Below are 18961 nucleotides of genomic sequence, written 5' to 3' on the forward strand. Positions count from 1 at the left end.
GAGAACCAAGCTGTGACTGATCCAATGCTACCAGCTTCCTGGATCGAGAACCACCTAACAGCAGAAATTCAGCAAGAAAACCAAGATGTAGGGAGAAGATACAAGTGACTGGAGAAGAGCAAAGCCTTAAAATGGAGATGAGAGAGGAGAAGGGAGGGATAAAGTTTTGAAGTAGGAGAAAACAAAAAGAACAAGTCCCCTGCTGAGAGCACAGGAGGATGGAGTAAAAAGAGATTGAGAAGACAGCTACAATACGTCTTAAGTGGAGATTAACAGGAACTGCCAAAAAACAGCAAGCACCCAGCTGAGAACAAACAGCATGAGTAGGAATGGGTCCAGTCAACAAGGTTTTGGGAATTTTCTAACAACTAGACACACAGAATTTAGAAGAGTCAAACTATTTTTGGCTAATAGAGTGAAGCTGGATTGTAGAATCTCCCTCCCTAATTTTAAAATCTATAAAATCTAGCAAAGATATAATTCACCAGCAGTAGCCTAACTGGCATTTCTTCATACCATAAACATCGAAAAGTAGCAGCCAAAACAATTCTCACTGCTAGCAAATTTGTAGAGACATGGACTGCAGAGTCATCAGCTTTCCCTCTAGCAAGTGGTAGAGGTTGAGGGGAGTAAGAATGAATGGTGGCCAGGCACGGTGGCACACACCTGTAATCCCAACACTTTGGGAGGCTGAGACAGGAGGATTGCTTGAGCTCAGGAGTTTGCGACCAGCCTGGGCAACATAGGGAGACCCCTTCTTTACAAAAAATAAACTTTTAAAAGTTTGTTTCTTGCAACGAACTGAACTAGGAAGCATTAAAAACACTGTATGTTTATTTAAACCATTACTTTTCATAATTCATTGAGTCTTACTACAGGTCAATATCTTCATTCTGTTACCTTACTGGGTACATTCACTAATGTTACATAAAACTTCATGTAAAATTAAATAAGAATTAAAAGTACAGCTAAGAACAGTCATGATCTGTATGAGAGGATTTACCATTGTGTACCCTCATCCCTAATATGGTCATTTTTTGTTTCATGGGCCTCTCAACCTTAAATTCATTTTTATTTTAGAATAAAGGCGCTCCTCTGAGCTCTCGCCCACCATGTGCCCAGTCACTGCATCATTGGTGTATGTTGACCCAGTGGTACCTGTCCACCCGGTGCATAGAAGGCCTGTAACACTTAGGGTGCTTCTGCGAGCCATGGTAAGAGTTTCCCAGGAGGCCAACACGGCCGTCCACCACATTCTTTTTGCGGGGGATTTGGAACCAAGATTGAAAGGGCTGTTTCAAGTTTTCAACCTGGAAAAAAAAGCATAAAGATCTCTAATAAACTAGCTGTAAGGACTAAATATGAACTCATAATTCAAAAGTCAAGCACTTCAAAAGCATAGGGAGCACAAATAAATAGAATCGAAAGTGCATAACCATCTTTGAAAATTTTTCTAGCACTTGGCAGGAACATAAGTCACTTTATACTGTACCTTTTTAAAAAGTTAATTAATTCAACTAAAAACTTTTTAATATGCATATTCAAGTTTATGTTTATTCTTGAGTTGTCCCACTTCCATCCCTACCTCACCCCTGCCAGCCCAATCCGAAACTGCACGTTCATGATCTCTGGGGCCACAGCCTAGAAATCTTCATTTTAAACACCTTAGATGACTGACACAGATGTTTTACAGATCACACTTTGAAAAGACATTGCTGTAAAAGGATAGAGCTGATTACAGGTCTGATCCCCAAATGAAAGAAGACCTTTCTAAATATAAAAATAGAATTAAGGCAAATACCATAAATCCTCACTCAACAACCTCGATAGGTTCTTGGAAACTAATTTTAAGCTAAATGACATACAGCAGGTCTTTGGATAACATAGTTTGGTTATAACACTGAGGAAAAACATGGCTTTGTCATACATCATTTTAAAGTCACTGTTTCCAAGAAACTATCAATGACACACATAGTTTAAAAAACTAGGGACAAAACATTTGCCAGAAATACGACAAGGGGTTAAAATCATTCTGGCATATAAAGAACCTATAATAATACATTAGAACTTCAAATAATGAATGCGTGAATAAGACAAAATTTGTAAGACAGTAGGTGCTAAAACATTTGGGCACATGGAATTTTTTAATGTTTAATTTCACTAATACTGTATTACATGTGCATATCATGTTAATCAAATTATCTGTTTTTTTAAATGAGAATAGCCAATACCAGAAAAAAAAGGCACAGCAGGCACTTTTACATACAGCTGGTGACACTACAAATAAATACAACTTTCTATATGGTGTTTCAGCTACACATTAAAAACCAGTAAAATGTTCATACTCGGTGACCCAGTAGTTCTGTGCTTGAGAATCAAACCTCAAGAAACAACCTAAAATTCAGGCATCACCATACGAGTTATCAGCTTTTTAAAAAATATCACAACCACGTGGAAACAGTCTAGAATTCTGCCAATAATCAGTTACAAGCGAGGCAAATGAATATTAAAATTTTAATTGCTTTAACATTTAATACATAAGTGATTAAGAGAACGTACAAACAAATATATACACATAGTGTTAACAAATTCTCTCTAGTTCAGTGTTTTTCAAATTGTGGGTCATGAAATCAATTTAGATGCTTGAAATCAAATGAATGTAATTGGAAGTACTGGGAGCATTGCTCCTAGTAAACACTGTTTCAGGAAACTTTTTAAATGTAAATATGCATATCTTTCCATGGGTTATGGTTTAAAAAGAAGAAAAAAATAGTTGAGAAAAACTGCTCTAGTGGCACAATGTATAGGCCTTTGACTTTTCCTAAATCCAAATTTTGTATAAATGGCATGGTATTTTCAATTGATCAAGAAAAAAAAAAAAGCGCACTAATCTTAATCTTTGATTGTGTAGGAATTTAAGTGGAAGGAAATAATATAAGTATTCTTCAAATACTGTATGAAGAAATAGGACAATAAAAGATTATGTAGATATGTAGATCCTAAAAGCTCAGCCAAGAGTAGGGAATACATTGTGCAGTGAAGAAGACAGAAAAAGTTTTGCCAAAATATTAAGATTCTGGCTTTTAAAAATCTACAGTTTTGTTCTTTCCATGTTTTTTTGCTTCTTTGTTTTCATAATGAGTGCATTTTTTTTAGAATCAGATAGAAAAATGTATAGAAAAGAACTGGAACACACCTTGACCTGATAAATACTCTTTGGATTGCTGACTTTAGGAATGACACGAGGTTCCTTGCTACAACTTTCTTCATCGCAGGAAGTGCCAGAGGAATCATCTGATGAGGCTCTACTAACTGCATAACTGATTTGCTGATATAGTTTCCATTCCTCCCATCTGCCTTTAAAAGAAGCAACTGTAAATGGATGGTTTTTCTCACCATACCTAAGTAGGAAAAGAAATTTAAGTACTAATTAGGGATTCAACTTCCTACAAGTTTTGTCTCTAATCTTTCCGGGAGACAATATGCTAACTTATTTTAAAAGAGATTGCCTTAAAAAATTGAAGGACATTATGACCTTCACCTACTACACTGTTATAAATGAGGATATTCTATAAGAGTTATTTTGGTTAATTGTTCAGAAAAAAACAAAGACTAGTTTCTTTTGATTCAGTTAATGAACTGAATTGTCCCATGATAGATAACTCTACTTCCTTTCTGATATTGCCTATAATACTTATCTGTTATCAACCTACAGTTTGTAATAGATACCATTACCAATCTATAGTTTGTAATAAGGTGCAGTGATTAAAGCCACATTTCAAATATTTTGCAAAATCATTGTGCTTTCCACCTCACCCACTTTGAATAGAAGTCTGCATTGTCTAACAGAAGTTTGCATCTAAAATCTTAACCAAGAAGTGTCCCTGCTGCTAACTCAAGGCTTTGGTGCATCATCTTTCATGAACTTATGTAAAGTTGTCTAACCTAAGGTTTCCAGGTATCACACAGCACACAAACTATGAGATTACTCACCTACAGCACACTTCAAAGGGATCTACCCATATGGTCATCTCCTTCGGAAGTCCCAGGTGAGAAAAATCCACGTTACTCTCCACACATGCCCTTTCTAGAATGGGATCTTTATTCTGATTGTTGTTTATCCTGATGCACCTTTTAAAAAAGTGAAGGGAGATGAAGACATGATGACAGGCACTTTAGCAGGAGAATCACATTATGCACATACTGTTCCAATACACATAGCTCCCACTTCACCCCCACTTTCCCCTCAGCCTCCTCCACTCTCCACTCTTACAAGTAAGACATCATCAACTTTTGATACAGTGGCTCAGAATGTATGTTGCATCACTAAGTCACAAAATTAGTTTACCGGATATTCATAGCTTATCTTTCATGGCAAACACAAATTAAAAATTGTTTAATCTACCTCCCGTAAGGGGCTTTGCTCTGTTGTTTCCAGCCAAAGTGTCATCTACTATGTCTCCTCCTTTCAATTCCACGTTCAAACAAATGAACTCGAGCCCATAAAACTTTCGTTACTTAAATGCAGAAAACAAGATCACTCCATTTTCCTAGGAGCTGGCTGTTGTTTGGTGATTGCTTCCCTTTGCCATCCCACATACTTGCTCTCACCTGAAGGCTTGCCCTTTAGAAGGGCAATCGGAGTGCCAGTGACTTCTGTATGTTTCAAACAAGATCGTCATTAGCTTTTCTGCAAAGTCTTCTATTTGCTGTTTACTTAGTTTATCATGTTTTTTCACCAATCTTGTGACAAAGAAAACTGTTGTTGCAATTTCATCTCTCATGATTCAAGAAAAATAGATAAGGAGGTCTGAATCATTAAAAGGAAGAAGAAATAGAAAATAATTAACTTATTATCCATACTTAATTGCCATTTGGAAATTTTACATACCTTAAATTTAAAACCGAGATAATTTGCTAGAAGTCCTTAGTAAACTAGGTAAGTACATGAACACTATCAATTAACATAACAGCCAAGAACAGCAATTCCTCAAATAGCCCAGTTTTAAAGGTTTTCAAAGGAAAAAAGTCTTTTTAAAAATTTAAAGCATTTAAGTAATAAATGAAACATCACTGTGCAACTTAAAAAAGATCCTGATATGGGACAGTAAGTACCTGAAGCATCACTTTTTAAAGATATACTAACAAAGAGCAAAATAATTCAGGAAAGAGTAATTCCAAAATGTGCCTCACAAGTTGCATACTTTAAGAATAATCAAACACATTATACTTGCCAACAAAAGCCCTTTAGCCCTCAAGAAAAGTGGATAAGAGTTAAAAGACCAACTGCACCATCCCTTATGTTTCCAACTCTCACCCACACCTGTTTGTGAGTTTGAGGCTGAAGTTTATATAAGCTTGGGCCCTAGAGGCTGATGGGTGCTTCACCTTACACAAGTGCTGCCTATTGAGATAATCATCCAGCTTTTTCATATGCCAATCCGGTCTCCATCCAATTGCTCCTTGGCATAAGTGGAGTGGGTTCTCTATTTGAAGTGTTCTCAAACTGGATCTATATTTTCTATTTTGCTATTATAATCTTATCTTTTATAACACAGAGAATCAAGCGTTCTTCCGTATCCTAATATTGCACATTCCAATTATGTTATCTCTAACTTAGCTGTCAACATATTAAGGAATTTTGCCTTAGATTTCTTACAAAACTTGTTAAGACAACTTTGAGCAGCTGTTATGTTGACAACACATTTTTTACTAAAGGGTTTATTTGTAGGATAAGTAGAAGAGATCTGAGTTTATCTAACCTCACCAGTTCTCAGAGGGTGGGTCAGTGACCACGTGATCCGGACTCACTGTGTTTCTTGTTAAAAATTCAGATTCTTGACTGGGCACTGTGGCTCACACCTATAATCCCACACTTTGGAAGGCCGAGGAAGGCGGATCACCTGAAGTCAGGAGTTTGAGATCAGCCTGGCCAACATGGTGAAACCCCATCTCTACTAAAAATACAAAAATTATCCAGTCATGGTGGCATGTACCTGTAGTCCCAGCTACTCAGGAGGCTGAGGCAGGACAATTGCTTGAACCCGGGAGGAGGAGGATGCAGTGAGCCAAGATCACACCACTGCACTAGACTGGGTGACAGAGCAAGACCCCGTCTCAAAAAAAATAAAAATTAAATTTAAAAATTCACATTCTCCCACCTTATTTCAGATCTGCTGAAGCAACGCTTCTCAAGGTAAGGCCTGGCAATTAGTATTTAGCAAGTTCCTCCAGGTGATTCTAATACCCACTAAGCATTGAGAAGCATCACACCTGACATACATTAAGTCTTTAACGCTCAGGATTAGTGATTACTCAGTTTCTTCATTAGCGAAAAGGAATTCACTGTCTCACAAGGAAGTCCATTTCATTTCTAAAAAGCTCCAAATAACAGCCAGACCTTCCTTTCTGTGTGGAGCCGAATCTACCTCCAATTTTCCTATATGTGCAGCCTAGTTTTTCCTTCTGGAACTACACCAATCGTGTCTAATGTTCCACCACATGATGACATTTCAAATACTAGCTACTCAGCCTCCCTCAGCCTTCTCTTTGTGGAGCCTAAATAGTCTCAGCTTTTTGACAGTTTTTCCTCTAGACTCACTCACCACGCTGGGTACTCACATCACAGTGAGTGTCAGGTGTGTGAGTAATCCTCTTTTTTTCCAGCGTGGGGCTCAGACTTGCATACAATGCTCCAGGTGTGCTCCACCCCTAAAGACTAGCACGGGACTGTTGCTTCCCTCCTTCTGAATACTGTATTCCAGAACACAACCTCAGGTGGCTTTTACCTTGTTGGCAGTGACATCACACCACGGACTCATATTGAACTTGCAAGTACTCTTTTTCACTAATGCTATCATTTTGTCATATCTTTCCATTTCTGCACGATACAAAGTTTTAAAATATGGGCATTAAGATCGGATAGATTTGGGTGTGAATTGCAACTTTAGGACTCACCGTCTGTGTAACCTTGGGCAACTTAATTTTCTGCCTGTGAAATAGGAGATACAATAGTGATCTCTTAAGATTGTAATTAAGATTATAATAGATAACATTAGAGCGCTTGTTCTTGAGCTGGGCAGAGGGCCTCATGCCTGTAATGCAAACACTTTGGGCCCAGGCGAAAGGATCACTTGAGGTCAGGGGTTTGAGGTCAGCCTGGGCAATTCAGTAAGACCCCTGTCTCTACAAAAATTTTAAAAGTCAGCTTGGTGTGGCATGTGCCTGGAGCCCTAGCTACTCGAAGGCTGAGGTGGGAAGATCACTTGAGCCCAGGAGTTTGAGGCTGCAGTAAGCTATGAGCTATGATTGTGTCACTGCACTCCAGCCTGGACAACAGAGCAAAGACCCCATCTCAAAAAAATTTAAAAACCTTTCACTAGTGATGAACTGAGATGAAATACATATATTAGGTAGTATGCTGGTTATTGTAATGTCGTTGATGCTTGAGAGGTATAAGAAATGTAAGTATAAGGATTATCAAAGTTGGTTAAGGATAAAAAAATAGAAGAAATTAGTTCTAGTATTCTAGTACAGTAGAGAAATTATAGGTAACAATTGTATATTTTAAAATAGCTAGAAGATGTGTAATGTTCTCAAAACAAAGAAAAGATAAATGTTTGAGGTAATGGATATCCCAATTACCTTATTTGATCATTATACATTATATACAAGTATTAAAATATTACATGTACCCCCAAAATACATACAACTATTATATATCAATTTTTAAAACTTGTTTAAAAGGACTGTGAAATGGATGGCTGAGCATCTTGATATCTAAGAATATGATTTAAGATTTAATTAAGATTAATTTAATTCAATTCAGCAAATATTTAAATATCTACTGTGTACCCAGAACATATTAAAATAAACAAACTTGAAAGTAGGACCTTAATAATCTTCCAACTCCATAGTCTCTTGTTTGTTTCAACTGTCCATGACATAGTTCTCATTCCTCTACCTCAGTGGCTGGGGTACCCAAACTGTTGCACCTTGGAATCACCTGAAGATCTTTTAAAAATACTGATGTCTGCCTCCTATCCCTTACCCAGACATTTTTTTTTTTTCGATAGAGATGGGGGGGGTGGGGGGGGGGTCTCCCTATGTTGCCCAGGCTGGTCTTGAACTCCTGGGCTTAAGGAACCCTCCTGCCTTGGCCTCTCAAAGTGCTAGGATTCACAGGTGTGAACCGCTACGCCGGGTCAAGACATTCTGACTTAATTGGTATAGAGTGCAACCTACACATCAGGATTTTTAAAAGTTCCCCAAGCGATTCTAATGTGCAGCAAAAGTGGAAATCATTAAGACAGATACCGCCTTAGCTGTGAAGAAGATTTTAAACTTATTTTACACTTTTGATTGCTTAATAATGCCTTAAGTTTAACAGATTATTAGGACAAATTTGCATCATTTATTATCATATTTTCTAGCCATTTGCTGGGGTAAATTTTGCAAAGATTATTTTTTTAAATTTATGTTAGAAGGGACAAAGCTGAAAATTAGGGTAACTCCTTGTATGCTGCTGAAATTTTGCTTCTGAACTAAAGGCAACAGATGCATTAACACAAAAATTTTTTCTTTTCAAATGGCTAGTTTGCATTTACAATAATAGAATGGTGCCAGGTGTTTTTATAATTCTTTCATGACTTCATCTTCCCAATGACAAACCGTTCCCTTGCACTTTGAGCTGGTGAAGTACATGAATGTGGTTTTCAACCCTCTCCTAGCATTATTTTCTGCAACAGGCCCAGGCAGGCCTTGCAAGTTATGAATAGAATGGTAGAATAACAATGTACTTAGATTTCAGGAAAGAACAATCAAATAAAAAGTAAACATCATGCAAGATTTCCTTCGGTTACTTGTTCATGACTTGAAACACCTTATTTAAATCACCTCCTTTACCTTGATGACAACTACACCTTCTGTTTTAATTAACACTCAGTGACTATTTACTGACCACCTACTTCACAGACACTATTAGTTGGGGCTGGGGGTAAAATCAAAATTCAACTTTCCTTTCAAGAGGCTTATTATCTAAAGAGGGAAATCAAATATATACACAAGTGATGACTTGGATATAAAGTTTGGGAAATGAAATACTCAAAATTTACTCCAAGTTTCAAACACTAGTAACCAAGAGATTAATGTTATCATTGAAAGAATGAAGTTCAGTGGAAGAGTCAGTATAAAACAAATGGTGATTCATTCAGATTGAGGTATACTGAGCTTTCAATGGCAATTAAATACCCAAGTAGTAATGTCCACTGACAAGATGTTAGAATTTAGCAGAAAGATCAACCTGGTCTGGCCTAAGCCAATCCCAGAGCTAAGTAGAAGAGAAAATTACTGCTGAAATTTGAACAAGTCTCCCACTATCCTTCTGTCATGTCTAAAATTCTCATTATAAGACATTTGTTCCCTTGCTTAAAACCTTGTCTTTCAAGGATTTCTTTTTGAAAATGTCCAATGAGCTATCCATAGTAGAGCAACAGGATGGTTTTCTGTTTGGGTGAGGGGATTATGTCTGGGTGAAGAACCACAGAAAACAAGAAATAAGAAGTTCTGGCCATTTGGAGTGAGGATGAAGAACAGAAAGGCGATGAAGCAGCATAGACATATTTTACTTCCTATTATGCCTGTAACAGAGAATCAAATGGTATAAAATATGAATATGACTGACATGACCTTGTACAAGTAATAGTTTCTAGAAGTGCATTCTTCTTTTTAAAATGAGGAAATTCAACTTGATGGCTAAGGAATAGTGAAGCCCCAAAGTTCACTGATGAAGGTAAAACTCGAAAATCCGGTTCTACATTTGTCTTCTTGGTTTTAGCTAAACTTCACTTATAAAATGAAAATATTTATGCTTTTAAAAGTTTAAAAATAGACAAAGAAGGCCGGGCGCGGTGGCTCAAGCCTGTAATCCCAGCACTTTGGGAGGCCGAGACGGGCGGATCACGAGGTCAGGAGATCGAGACCATCCTGGCTAACACAGTGAAACCCCGTCTCTACTAAAAAATACAAAAAAAAAAAAAACTAGCCGGGTGACGTGGCGGGCGCCTGTAGTCCCAGCTACTCGGGAGGCTGAGGCGGGAGAATGGCGTAAAACCCGGGAGGCGGAGCTTGCAGTGAGCTGAGATCCGGCCACTGCACTCCGGCCTGGGTGGCAGAGTGAGACTCCGTCTCAAAAAAAAAAAAAAAAAAATAGACAAATAAGTTTTAAAATATCATCTGAATTGAATATTAAATTTGCTGGACTTGTGATGTAATAACCAGTCTTATCATAACCCCATTTCATTTCTTTAACTTCCCTCCTTAAACTACAAGTTATATCCCTAGGCTCACCCATCCATTCACAAATACATGTTATTGCCAAAGAGGGGAAAGGTATAGATGTTTTAGCAAAAGTCTACTTCTGACAGAAAGTATTTTTTTAACAACAGCAAGCAAGTAGCACTATTTTATAAAACAATGAACTGATTCTGTAACCCACACATAAACTCAGTTCCATTATGGTCAACCCACATAAAAGGAAGTTACATTAATTGCTGAAACAAAATTGCATTTCCCAAAACATTATCTAATAAAATTCTACAGCCATGCAATGTTGATTTGAACTCAAAAGAAATTAATTTTAGTGTAGCCTGATCAAAGTAAAATTCCTTTACCTATAATACTATGCAAGTGTTTTATCTGCCACAAGCTTCTTCCTAATTTGTATTTTCTATTTCCAATGAGCATTCACAATGTAAGTGGCATTGTTTGAAAGACCACAAAAAATACATGCATATATATAACGTTTCAAGTTAGAAACCAAGATAACTCCTATTCAACACAGTACTGGAAGTCCTGGCCAGAGCTATCAGGCAAGAGAAAAAAATAAAAGGCATCTGAATTGGAAAAGTATAAGTCAAATTATCTCTGTTCACTGACAATATGATTATATACCTAGAAAACCCTAAAGACTCCTCTAGAAGACTCCTTGACCTGATTAACAACTTCAGTAAAGTCTCAGGATACAAAATGAATGCACAAAAACCAGTAGCGTTTCTACAAACAGTAGCATTGAAGCTGAGAACCAAATTAAGAATCCAATCTCACTTAGGATAGCCACAAAAAAGAGCAAAATACCTCGGAATATATTTAACCAAGGAGGTGAAAGATCTCTACAAGGAGAACTACAAAACACTGATGAAAGAAATTGCAGATGATACAAATAAATGGAAAAACATTCCATGCTCATGAATTGGAAGAATTAATATGGTTAAAATAACAATATTACCCAAGCAATCTACAGATTCAATGCAATCCCTATCAAATTACCAACCTTATTTTTCAAAGAATTAGGAAAAACAATCCTAAGGTTCATATGGAACAACAACAACAACAAAAAAGGCCGGGCGCGGTGGCTCAAGCCTGTAATCCCAGCACTTTGGGAGGCCGAGACGGGCAGATCACGAGGTCAGGATATCGAGACCATCCTGGCTAACACGGTGAAACCTCATCTCTACTAAAAATACAAAAACTAGCCGTGCAAGGTGGCGGGCGCCTGTAGTCCCAGCTACTCGGGAGGCTGAGGCAGGAGGATGGCATAAACCCGGGAGGCGGAGCTTGCAGTGAGCTGAGATCCGGCCACTGCACTCCAGCCTGGGCGACAGAGCGAGACTCCGTCTCAAAAACAAGAAGAAGAAGAAGAAAAAAAAAAGCCCAAATAGCCAAGGAACTCCCGAGCGACAAGAACAAAGTCAAAGGCATTATATTGCCTGACTTCAAATTATACTACAAGGCTACAGTAACTAAAATAGCACGGTACTGGTACAAAAATAGACCCAGAGATTAATGGTACAGTATGGGGTTCTCTAACCTAGAAATAAAGCTACATATGTACAACCAATTGATCTTCAATTAAAGTCAACAAAAATAAACACTGGGAAATAGACATCCTATTCAATAAATTATGCTAGAAAAACTGGCTAGCCATATGCAGAAGACTGAAACTAAATCCCCATCTCTTAACATATACAAAATTAACTGTAGATGGATTAAATACCTAAATGTAAAACTATAAAAACCAAAACTATAAAAATCCTAAAAGAAAACCCCTTATGGACATTGGCTTAGGCAAATAATTTATGATGAAGATTCCAAACACAAATGCAATAAAAATGAAGATAGGGAAATAGGACATAAACCAAAAGTTTCTGCACAGCAAAACAAATAATCAATAGGATAAAAACACAACCCACAGAATGGAAGAAAATATTTACAAATTATACCTCCAACAAAGAATTAGTATTCAGAATCTACAAGAAATTCAAACAACTCAACAAACAAAAAACAAACCAATGGAAAACGGGGCAAAGAACAGGCACAGGCATTTCTCAAAAGAAGAAATACAAACAGCTAACAAACATATGAAAAAATGCTCAACATCACTAATTATCAGAGAAATGCAAATTAAAACCACATTGAGATACCATCTCACTCCAGTCAGAATGGCTTTTATTAAAAAGTCAAAAAGCAACAGATGTTGATGTGTATGCAGAGAAAAGGGAATACTCACACACTGTTGGTGGGAATGTAAATTAATTCAACCTCTATGGAAAACAGTATAGAGATAGCTCAAAGAACTGAAAATAGAACTATCACTGGACCCAGCAATCCCACTACTGGGTATCTACCCAAAGGAAAAGAAATCATATTAAAAAGATACTTGTACTTGTGTATTTATTGCAGCACCATTTACAATTAGAGCAAAGTCATGGAATCCACCTAAATATCTACCAATTGTCGATTGGATAAAGAAAATATGGTGTATATATACAGCATGGAATACTACACAATCATAAAAAAAGAATGAAATCATGTCCTTTGCAGCAACAAGGATGGAGCTGGAGGCCATTACCCCAAGTGAACTAACCCAGAAGCAGAAAATAAAATATTACATAGTCTCACTTGTAAGTGGGAGCTAAACAAATGGTACATGTAGAAATGAAGATACAGAAAATAGACTCTGGGGAGTCCAAAGGGGAGGGTTGAAAAATTACCTACTGGATATAATGCCTAATATTGGGGTGATGAGTACAGCAGAAGCCCAATACCCAATATTATGCATGTAATACCCATGTACCAAACAAGAATATGTACCCCTTAAAAAAAAGAAACCATGATAACTCACTAAAAATAATTCAGAGTGTAAGAAAATGTTCCTATGTACAACACTCTATATTAATATAATAAACATGTGTATATGTATCAGCACTCTATACCATTATAGTAAAATGCTGAATTCAAAATACACTTAGAATATAGGAGAATAATACTTTCTTACTAATGGAACATACTAATTTTAGAGTGACTATATTAAGTGTCAAAGGGATTACAGAAGAGAAAGGATCAGGAAGAACTAAAGGTACTAGGGAAGATTTTACCTAGGAAGTCGAATTTGAGCTTGATATTTCAACAAACTGTAGAGGAGCTAAGAGCAGGAAGGACAATGTGAACTTTACTAAATGTAAGCATGATAAAATCCTTGAGATATATTCTATGAATATAGAGGAAATAAAGATAACAAATGAGGATTATGTAAATTTTTCAACTAAATATAAGTTTCCCACTTTAAAAAAAAAAAAGCTTAAGTCCCAAATAAGGATAGTGGAAATAAAAACAAGAATAAGTAGACACAGAGTGATGTTTAAGAGGATGGCATAAAGTATTTTCATTCTTGTAAATCAATTAATTAACAGGATAATCAGTCTGTTTTCTCCTTGTGGCTTAATAGAGTTACAGAATACACCGTAGAGCTCTTAAGAAGGAGAAAGTCTATTAACTTTCTTCAACTGTGCATTCAGACCACTAACTAGCTTACTGAAACCTTAAAATTACTTTTATAAACCTGAAAATCTATGTGAGGGTTTTTGTTTGTTTTTTGGTTTTTTTGTTTGTTTGTTTTTGTTTTTTTTTGGTTTTTGTTTTTAAGAGAGATGACAGAGGCCAATCAGTAGTGGGACAAGGCCAGGAGAGTTCATCTCTTTAGTTCTAACCTAGAGAAGATCATTGATCCTTCATTGACTCAATGAATAAAGCCCTGGACAAAAAAATCTGGTAGAACCAATCCAATCATCTGCTGCCTATGGCTAATTCTTTACTGACCAAACCTTGGCGATGTGGTGGTGCCAATGCAGCAGATTCTCTTGAATTCCTAAGTGTATGAATCTTAAAACAGCTTGGTTTTTGTGAGAGTCCTCTCTTCCGCTTCCTGTGGGCTAACCCTTCCCAAGATTTATGTCTTCCTGTCAGCCCCTGAAGAGGAGAGGGATCCTCTCAGATTTGATCCTGAGCCTTCTGTGTTCCTCATTCTATTCTCTATTCGAGATTAATATATTGCTGTCATCACTTACTCTGGCGTTCTTGATAGCAGGGCCTGGTAGGTCAATGAAGAATCAGCCAGCAGAACTTTCTTGGAGAACTCCTCGTGACTTCAACTATCAAGAGGATAAAAGAGCTTCAGTCTCTTTTCAGTTCTGGTCTCCTGCCAGGGTTCTAACTCCACATATCTAACTCCACCACAATATTCTTCCATGGCCTAAAACTAAACATGCCTACACCTAAAATCACAATTATTCTCTGACTAGATTTCCCCCCTCAACACCTCTACTTGTCATCAAAGTCTGGAAGTTAATCTTATTCTGTTTGTTTACTTGAACCAGTTACCAACCAAGTCATGCGAAGTTTCCTTCACAAAGTTTCTCTCTTCATCCCGTATTTTCTACATCACCTCATACTGAAATTTACTAATCTCGTAAATGGTCTTTCAGTCTCCTCTGTCTCTCCCTCTTCTAATCTATGCTACTTTATGAATCCTTGTAAAACAACACATTTTATGCATCTGGGGCTCCTCGAGCAGAATAATGAAATTGAAACTCCCTGGGCTTTTTTTTTTTTTTTTTTTTTTTGTGAACTTCATAGAAACGTATGAGCAGGCAGGTAAATAGGATCATGGAGGACTTTAAATGTTAAAGTCCTCTTTAATCTTATTTCCCCAATGGGAACCCACTCATTGCTTTTCCAATTGGCCTCATACATTACAATCTCCATAAATTTGCTTGTGTTTTTCCTTCACAAGTCGCTCCTGCTACCAAAACATTCCCTCTTCATCTCTAGTATTTTTGCTTCCAGGCTCAGTTCAATCTCATCTTTTCCATAGAGACTTCTCTGTGTCCTAACCTTTGATAATTTTCCTTTTCCTTTTCCCTAAATGTTGGCAATAATGAAGTTTGTATTAGTCATCAGGATTCCTGAAGCACTTTTTCATATAACCATCTTCATACTAAATAATTATATATAATATAAATAGAATATGTAACACAAACATGTGTTCTTAATCTATTACTATAAGTTATATTAATATTAAGATATATTCATATTACATACTAATATAATTAACATAACATATTAATTATCTGTATATACACACATTGTGCATCCTACCAAGTAGACCACATAAATCTCTAGAGATTGTTCTCTAGGAAAATATGCCAACTGCTCCTACTGAAGCCATAAGAGCTTCGGCAACTTTAACTATAAAGACTATTTTGTTAGACTGCTTATGATTTACCTGAAAGATAAATTAACATTTTATACTGAAAGCAACAGTATTGATTAATCAATAAATATAAACAAGAAGCTAATTAAGAATCTGGTGCACTCTTACTAATGAGAGTACAATAAAATGGAACTAGAAATATGGAATTATAAAAACTGCTGGCAGTTCATTTTAGCTCAAAAGAAAATCTCCTCCCATAAATAGATTCAATGATTTTTAGTTCTTCAAAGGCACTGAATTGACTTCAATTTAGTCTTGCTTCAACATATAAACTAGTTTCTAGGTATACTATCATGAAGGTTAATAATCTGACATTTATTGGTCTATAAACCAAGATATGGTTTTATATTTCCTATGAGTAATATAAAAACAGGTTTAGGCCGGGTGCAGTGGCTCACTCCTATAATCCTAGCACTGTGAGAGGCCAAGTTGGTGGAGGGTGGGGGGGGGTGGATCACCTGAGGTCAGGAGTTCGAGACCAGCCTGGCCAACATAGTGAAACACCATCTCTACTAAAATTACAAAAAATTAGCCAGGCATGGTGGTGGCTGCCTGTAATACCAGCTACTGAGGAGTATGAGGCAGAAGAATCGCTTGAACCCAGGAGGCGGAGGTTGCAGTGAGCCAAGACCACGCCACTGCACTCCAGCCTGGGCAATAAGAGCAAAACTCCGTTCCAAAAAAAAAAAAGGTTTAAAAAGAAACTGCTAAAATCCAGTAATTTCTAATTAGTCTAATTCTTCTTTTCTTCCTCTTCCAACAATATCCTTCAAAAGCTGTAGGAGATGGTGAGTTTGTATGTATTGAAGGGAGGGATATGTTGTCGCCATTGTCTCCATTTTTCTTTTCTTTTTTTTTTGAGATGGAGTCTTGCTCTGTCACCCAAGCTGGAGTGTAGTGGCACAATCTCGGCTCACTGCAACCTCTGCCTCCCAGGTTCAAGCGATTCTCCCACCTCAGCCTCCCAAGTAGCTGGAACCACAGGCACACACCACCATGCCCAGCTAATTTTTGTATTTTAATAGAGACAGGGTTTCACCACGTTGGCCAGGATGGTCTCTATCTCTTGACCTCATGATCCACTTGCCTTGGCCTCCCAAAGTGTTGGGATTACAGGTGTGAGCCACCACGCCCGGCCAGTCTCCACCTTTTCTAATTCCCAATTCCCATCAATCTAGTCTTGTATCTAGAAGTGGTAAATTAAGTCAATATAAATGTGCCAAAGCTAAAGCAGAAGGTATTTGTTTTCTATACTCTTCTTGGTTTCCTCTTAATCATCAACCGTGTCTCTCCTGACGGCTCCTTTTCAATCTCCCTCATCACCAAAAGCCCAGAAATTAAAACAGTAAACAATTCCCCTGAAAGGTGCCTTCCTGGTACAGTCTAAAACAAATGCAATCTTCTGTGTGGGCATTTAAAACACCACCAGCATTCTTACTTAGATTAAATCATGGGTCTCCCTGGTCTCCAGGCATGCCTAGACATGAACCATAGAGGGAATGAGATCCTTGGAGTTTCTCTAGTAACTGCAGGCCAAATCAACAGCAACCCTAAGAACAAGCATTCTTTTTTTTTTTTTTTCAACAGAACTAGGCCACACACATTTTTTGTCGTTATTTAAATTTTTAGTTGTACTACATAGAAAATAAACTCATTTTAAAAAGTGATTTCAGTAGGCAATGCATCTTGATGGCTTTTACATATGAATTTTATTTTTTATTACTTTTGAAGAAAAGTCTGTAGAAACCTACTTTTCAAGGCATCTAACACAACCATTGCCTTGGATGGCAGCAATCCAGCTCAGGTAAGATATTTAAGATGCAACTAATAATCGTAAAACATCAGTTGGGAAGAAGTGTTCAATATAGTATTGGGTAAAAGTGATTAACAATTTGGTAGAAGATAATCGTTTTATAACTATCTCCTAACCAAGATTTCTCTAAGTCTGCATATTGTTAATGGAATGAAGACCGTTTTGCTCCTAGTTTCATGTATGTATATTTAAGTGAATGTAAGTCACTTATGTAATGTGTGCTAAAACACTGTGCCCCTCCCAAAGATAAGATGAATACAAAATACAGTTATTGTAGATGGCTTGTCTTTCACAATTTAATTCTACAGGTTAATTTTTACAATTAACATTTTATGTGATATATAATCTATATTTTGGTTTCTTTCCCTTCACTTCGGGTGTACAGAACAAAGTATGCATTTGGGAAAAAAAAAATGCTGTCTTTCATATGCAAAGAAAATGCTATAACTTATTCAAACATCCTTGGGCAGTTCTTTGGTTGTTTTAATAGTGTAATTTTGGTGTTTGTATTGAATGATCCAGATGACCTGCCCCTGTTCATGTTACTAGTGGCATCTATTAGATCATTTGCTGGTTTTAGGGAATCAATCTATAGATGGGAAGTTTTCTTTTACAGAAACTAATTTAGAACTAAGTATTTTGTGTCAGCAATGAGTGCTCTATACTAGATGTATGAAGACCATATTTCTAGGGGAGGCTGCTTCCAACTGAATTTCACAAGGTGAGGATAAAGAGAACATTCCTTACCCTCTCCTGATTCATTCATTAAAGGCAAAGAGGGGAAGGAGTAACTAAAGGAAAGTTATTAGCAGAGATCTCTCAGAAGTCCTCTGTAACTGTCCCTTTTGCCCAACTGTAACAAGTTGGGCAAAAGGGACAGTTCTGGCATGCACAGCCCTAACCCTGAATATCCGAACGTACTCTTGCATCAAGGATCTACTCAAGTCTCATCTCCTCTGGGAACCTTCTTTGACCTATTACAGCTCTCATTAAGGGCCTCCCTTCTATTTCTATCAGTCCCTAGTTTAGTAATTTATTTTATATATACACTGTCTTGAATGGTATGGCCTTGATCTCAAGAGGACCACGATTTGATGTAACTAAGAAGCTGCCTGGCTCACTAATTGACTAGAAGGCTCAGCCTTCGCATCACCGCATGGCCCTGTAAGAGTATAAGGCCAAGTCCCCAACAGAGCACAAAGGTGCAGATGAGACTCTCAAAGGCATCCTCCCACATGTCAGAGGCTACCCAAGCCCACCTCCATTTGGAAAATTCAAACCTATAATTTGAGGTACCTGGGAAGCCGCTTTCCCAGGGCAGAATGGGCACGGAAACTGGGTAGGCTTGGGGGCTTCTTGGGGAATGAGGGAGTGGAGCTCTTTGTCCCTCCTGCTAGATCAGAAAGAGAAACGTCTCAAGAATCTGGGCCTCCATCTTCTAGGCGTCTCCCTGGAGGCCCTTCAGGGACCGCCCACAGCCCCTTCTCTCAGCCTCCTCCCCCCCCCCCCCCCCCCCCCCCCCCCCCCCCCCCCCCCCCCCC

The 18961-nt window shown here is 37.6% G+C and overlaps 1 protein-coding gene across 2 annotated transcripts in view; it reads right to left on the minus strand.

Moving 5' to 3' along the window:
- The window catches only part of BTG4 (BTG anti-proliferation factor 4), a 52851-nt gene extending 33933 nt beyond the window's left edge, over positions 1-18918 (minus strand). The window contains exons 1-5 of one of the 2 annotated variants that reach the window (XM_023208037.2): positions 18717-18918; positions 4612-4810; positions 3994-4131; positions 3203-3401; positions 1159-1310 (exon numbers count right to left, since the gene is read on the minus strand). In XM_023208037.2, coding sequence (XP_023063805.1) covers positions 1159-1310; positions 3203-3401; positions 3994-4131; positions 4612-4784 — 662 coding nt within the window. In that variant the 5' untranslated portion in view covers positions 4785-4810; positions 18717-18918. Of the gene's footprint in view, positions 1-815; positions 1311-3202; positions 3402-3993; positions 4132-4611; positions 4811-18716 lie in introns of those variants that run through there. The other variant, XM_031933863.1, reaches the window with a different exon arrangement.
- Between the last annotated feature and the right edge of the window lie 43 nt (positions 18919-18961).

Source organism: Piliocolobus tephrosceles, chromosome 13 (assembly GCF_002776525.5).
Source record: "Piliocolobus tephrosceles isolate RC106 chromosome 13, ASM277652v3, whole genome shotgun sequence".
Taxonomy (NCBI): Eukaryota; Metazoa; Chordata; class Mammalia; order Primates; family Cercopithecidae; genus Piliocolobus; species Piliocolobus tephrosceles.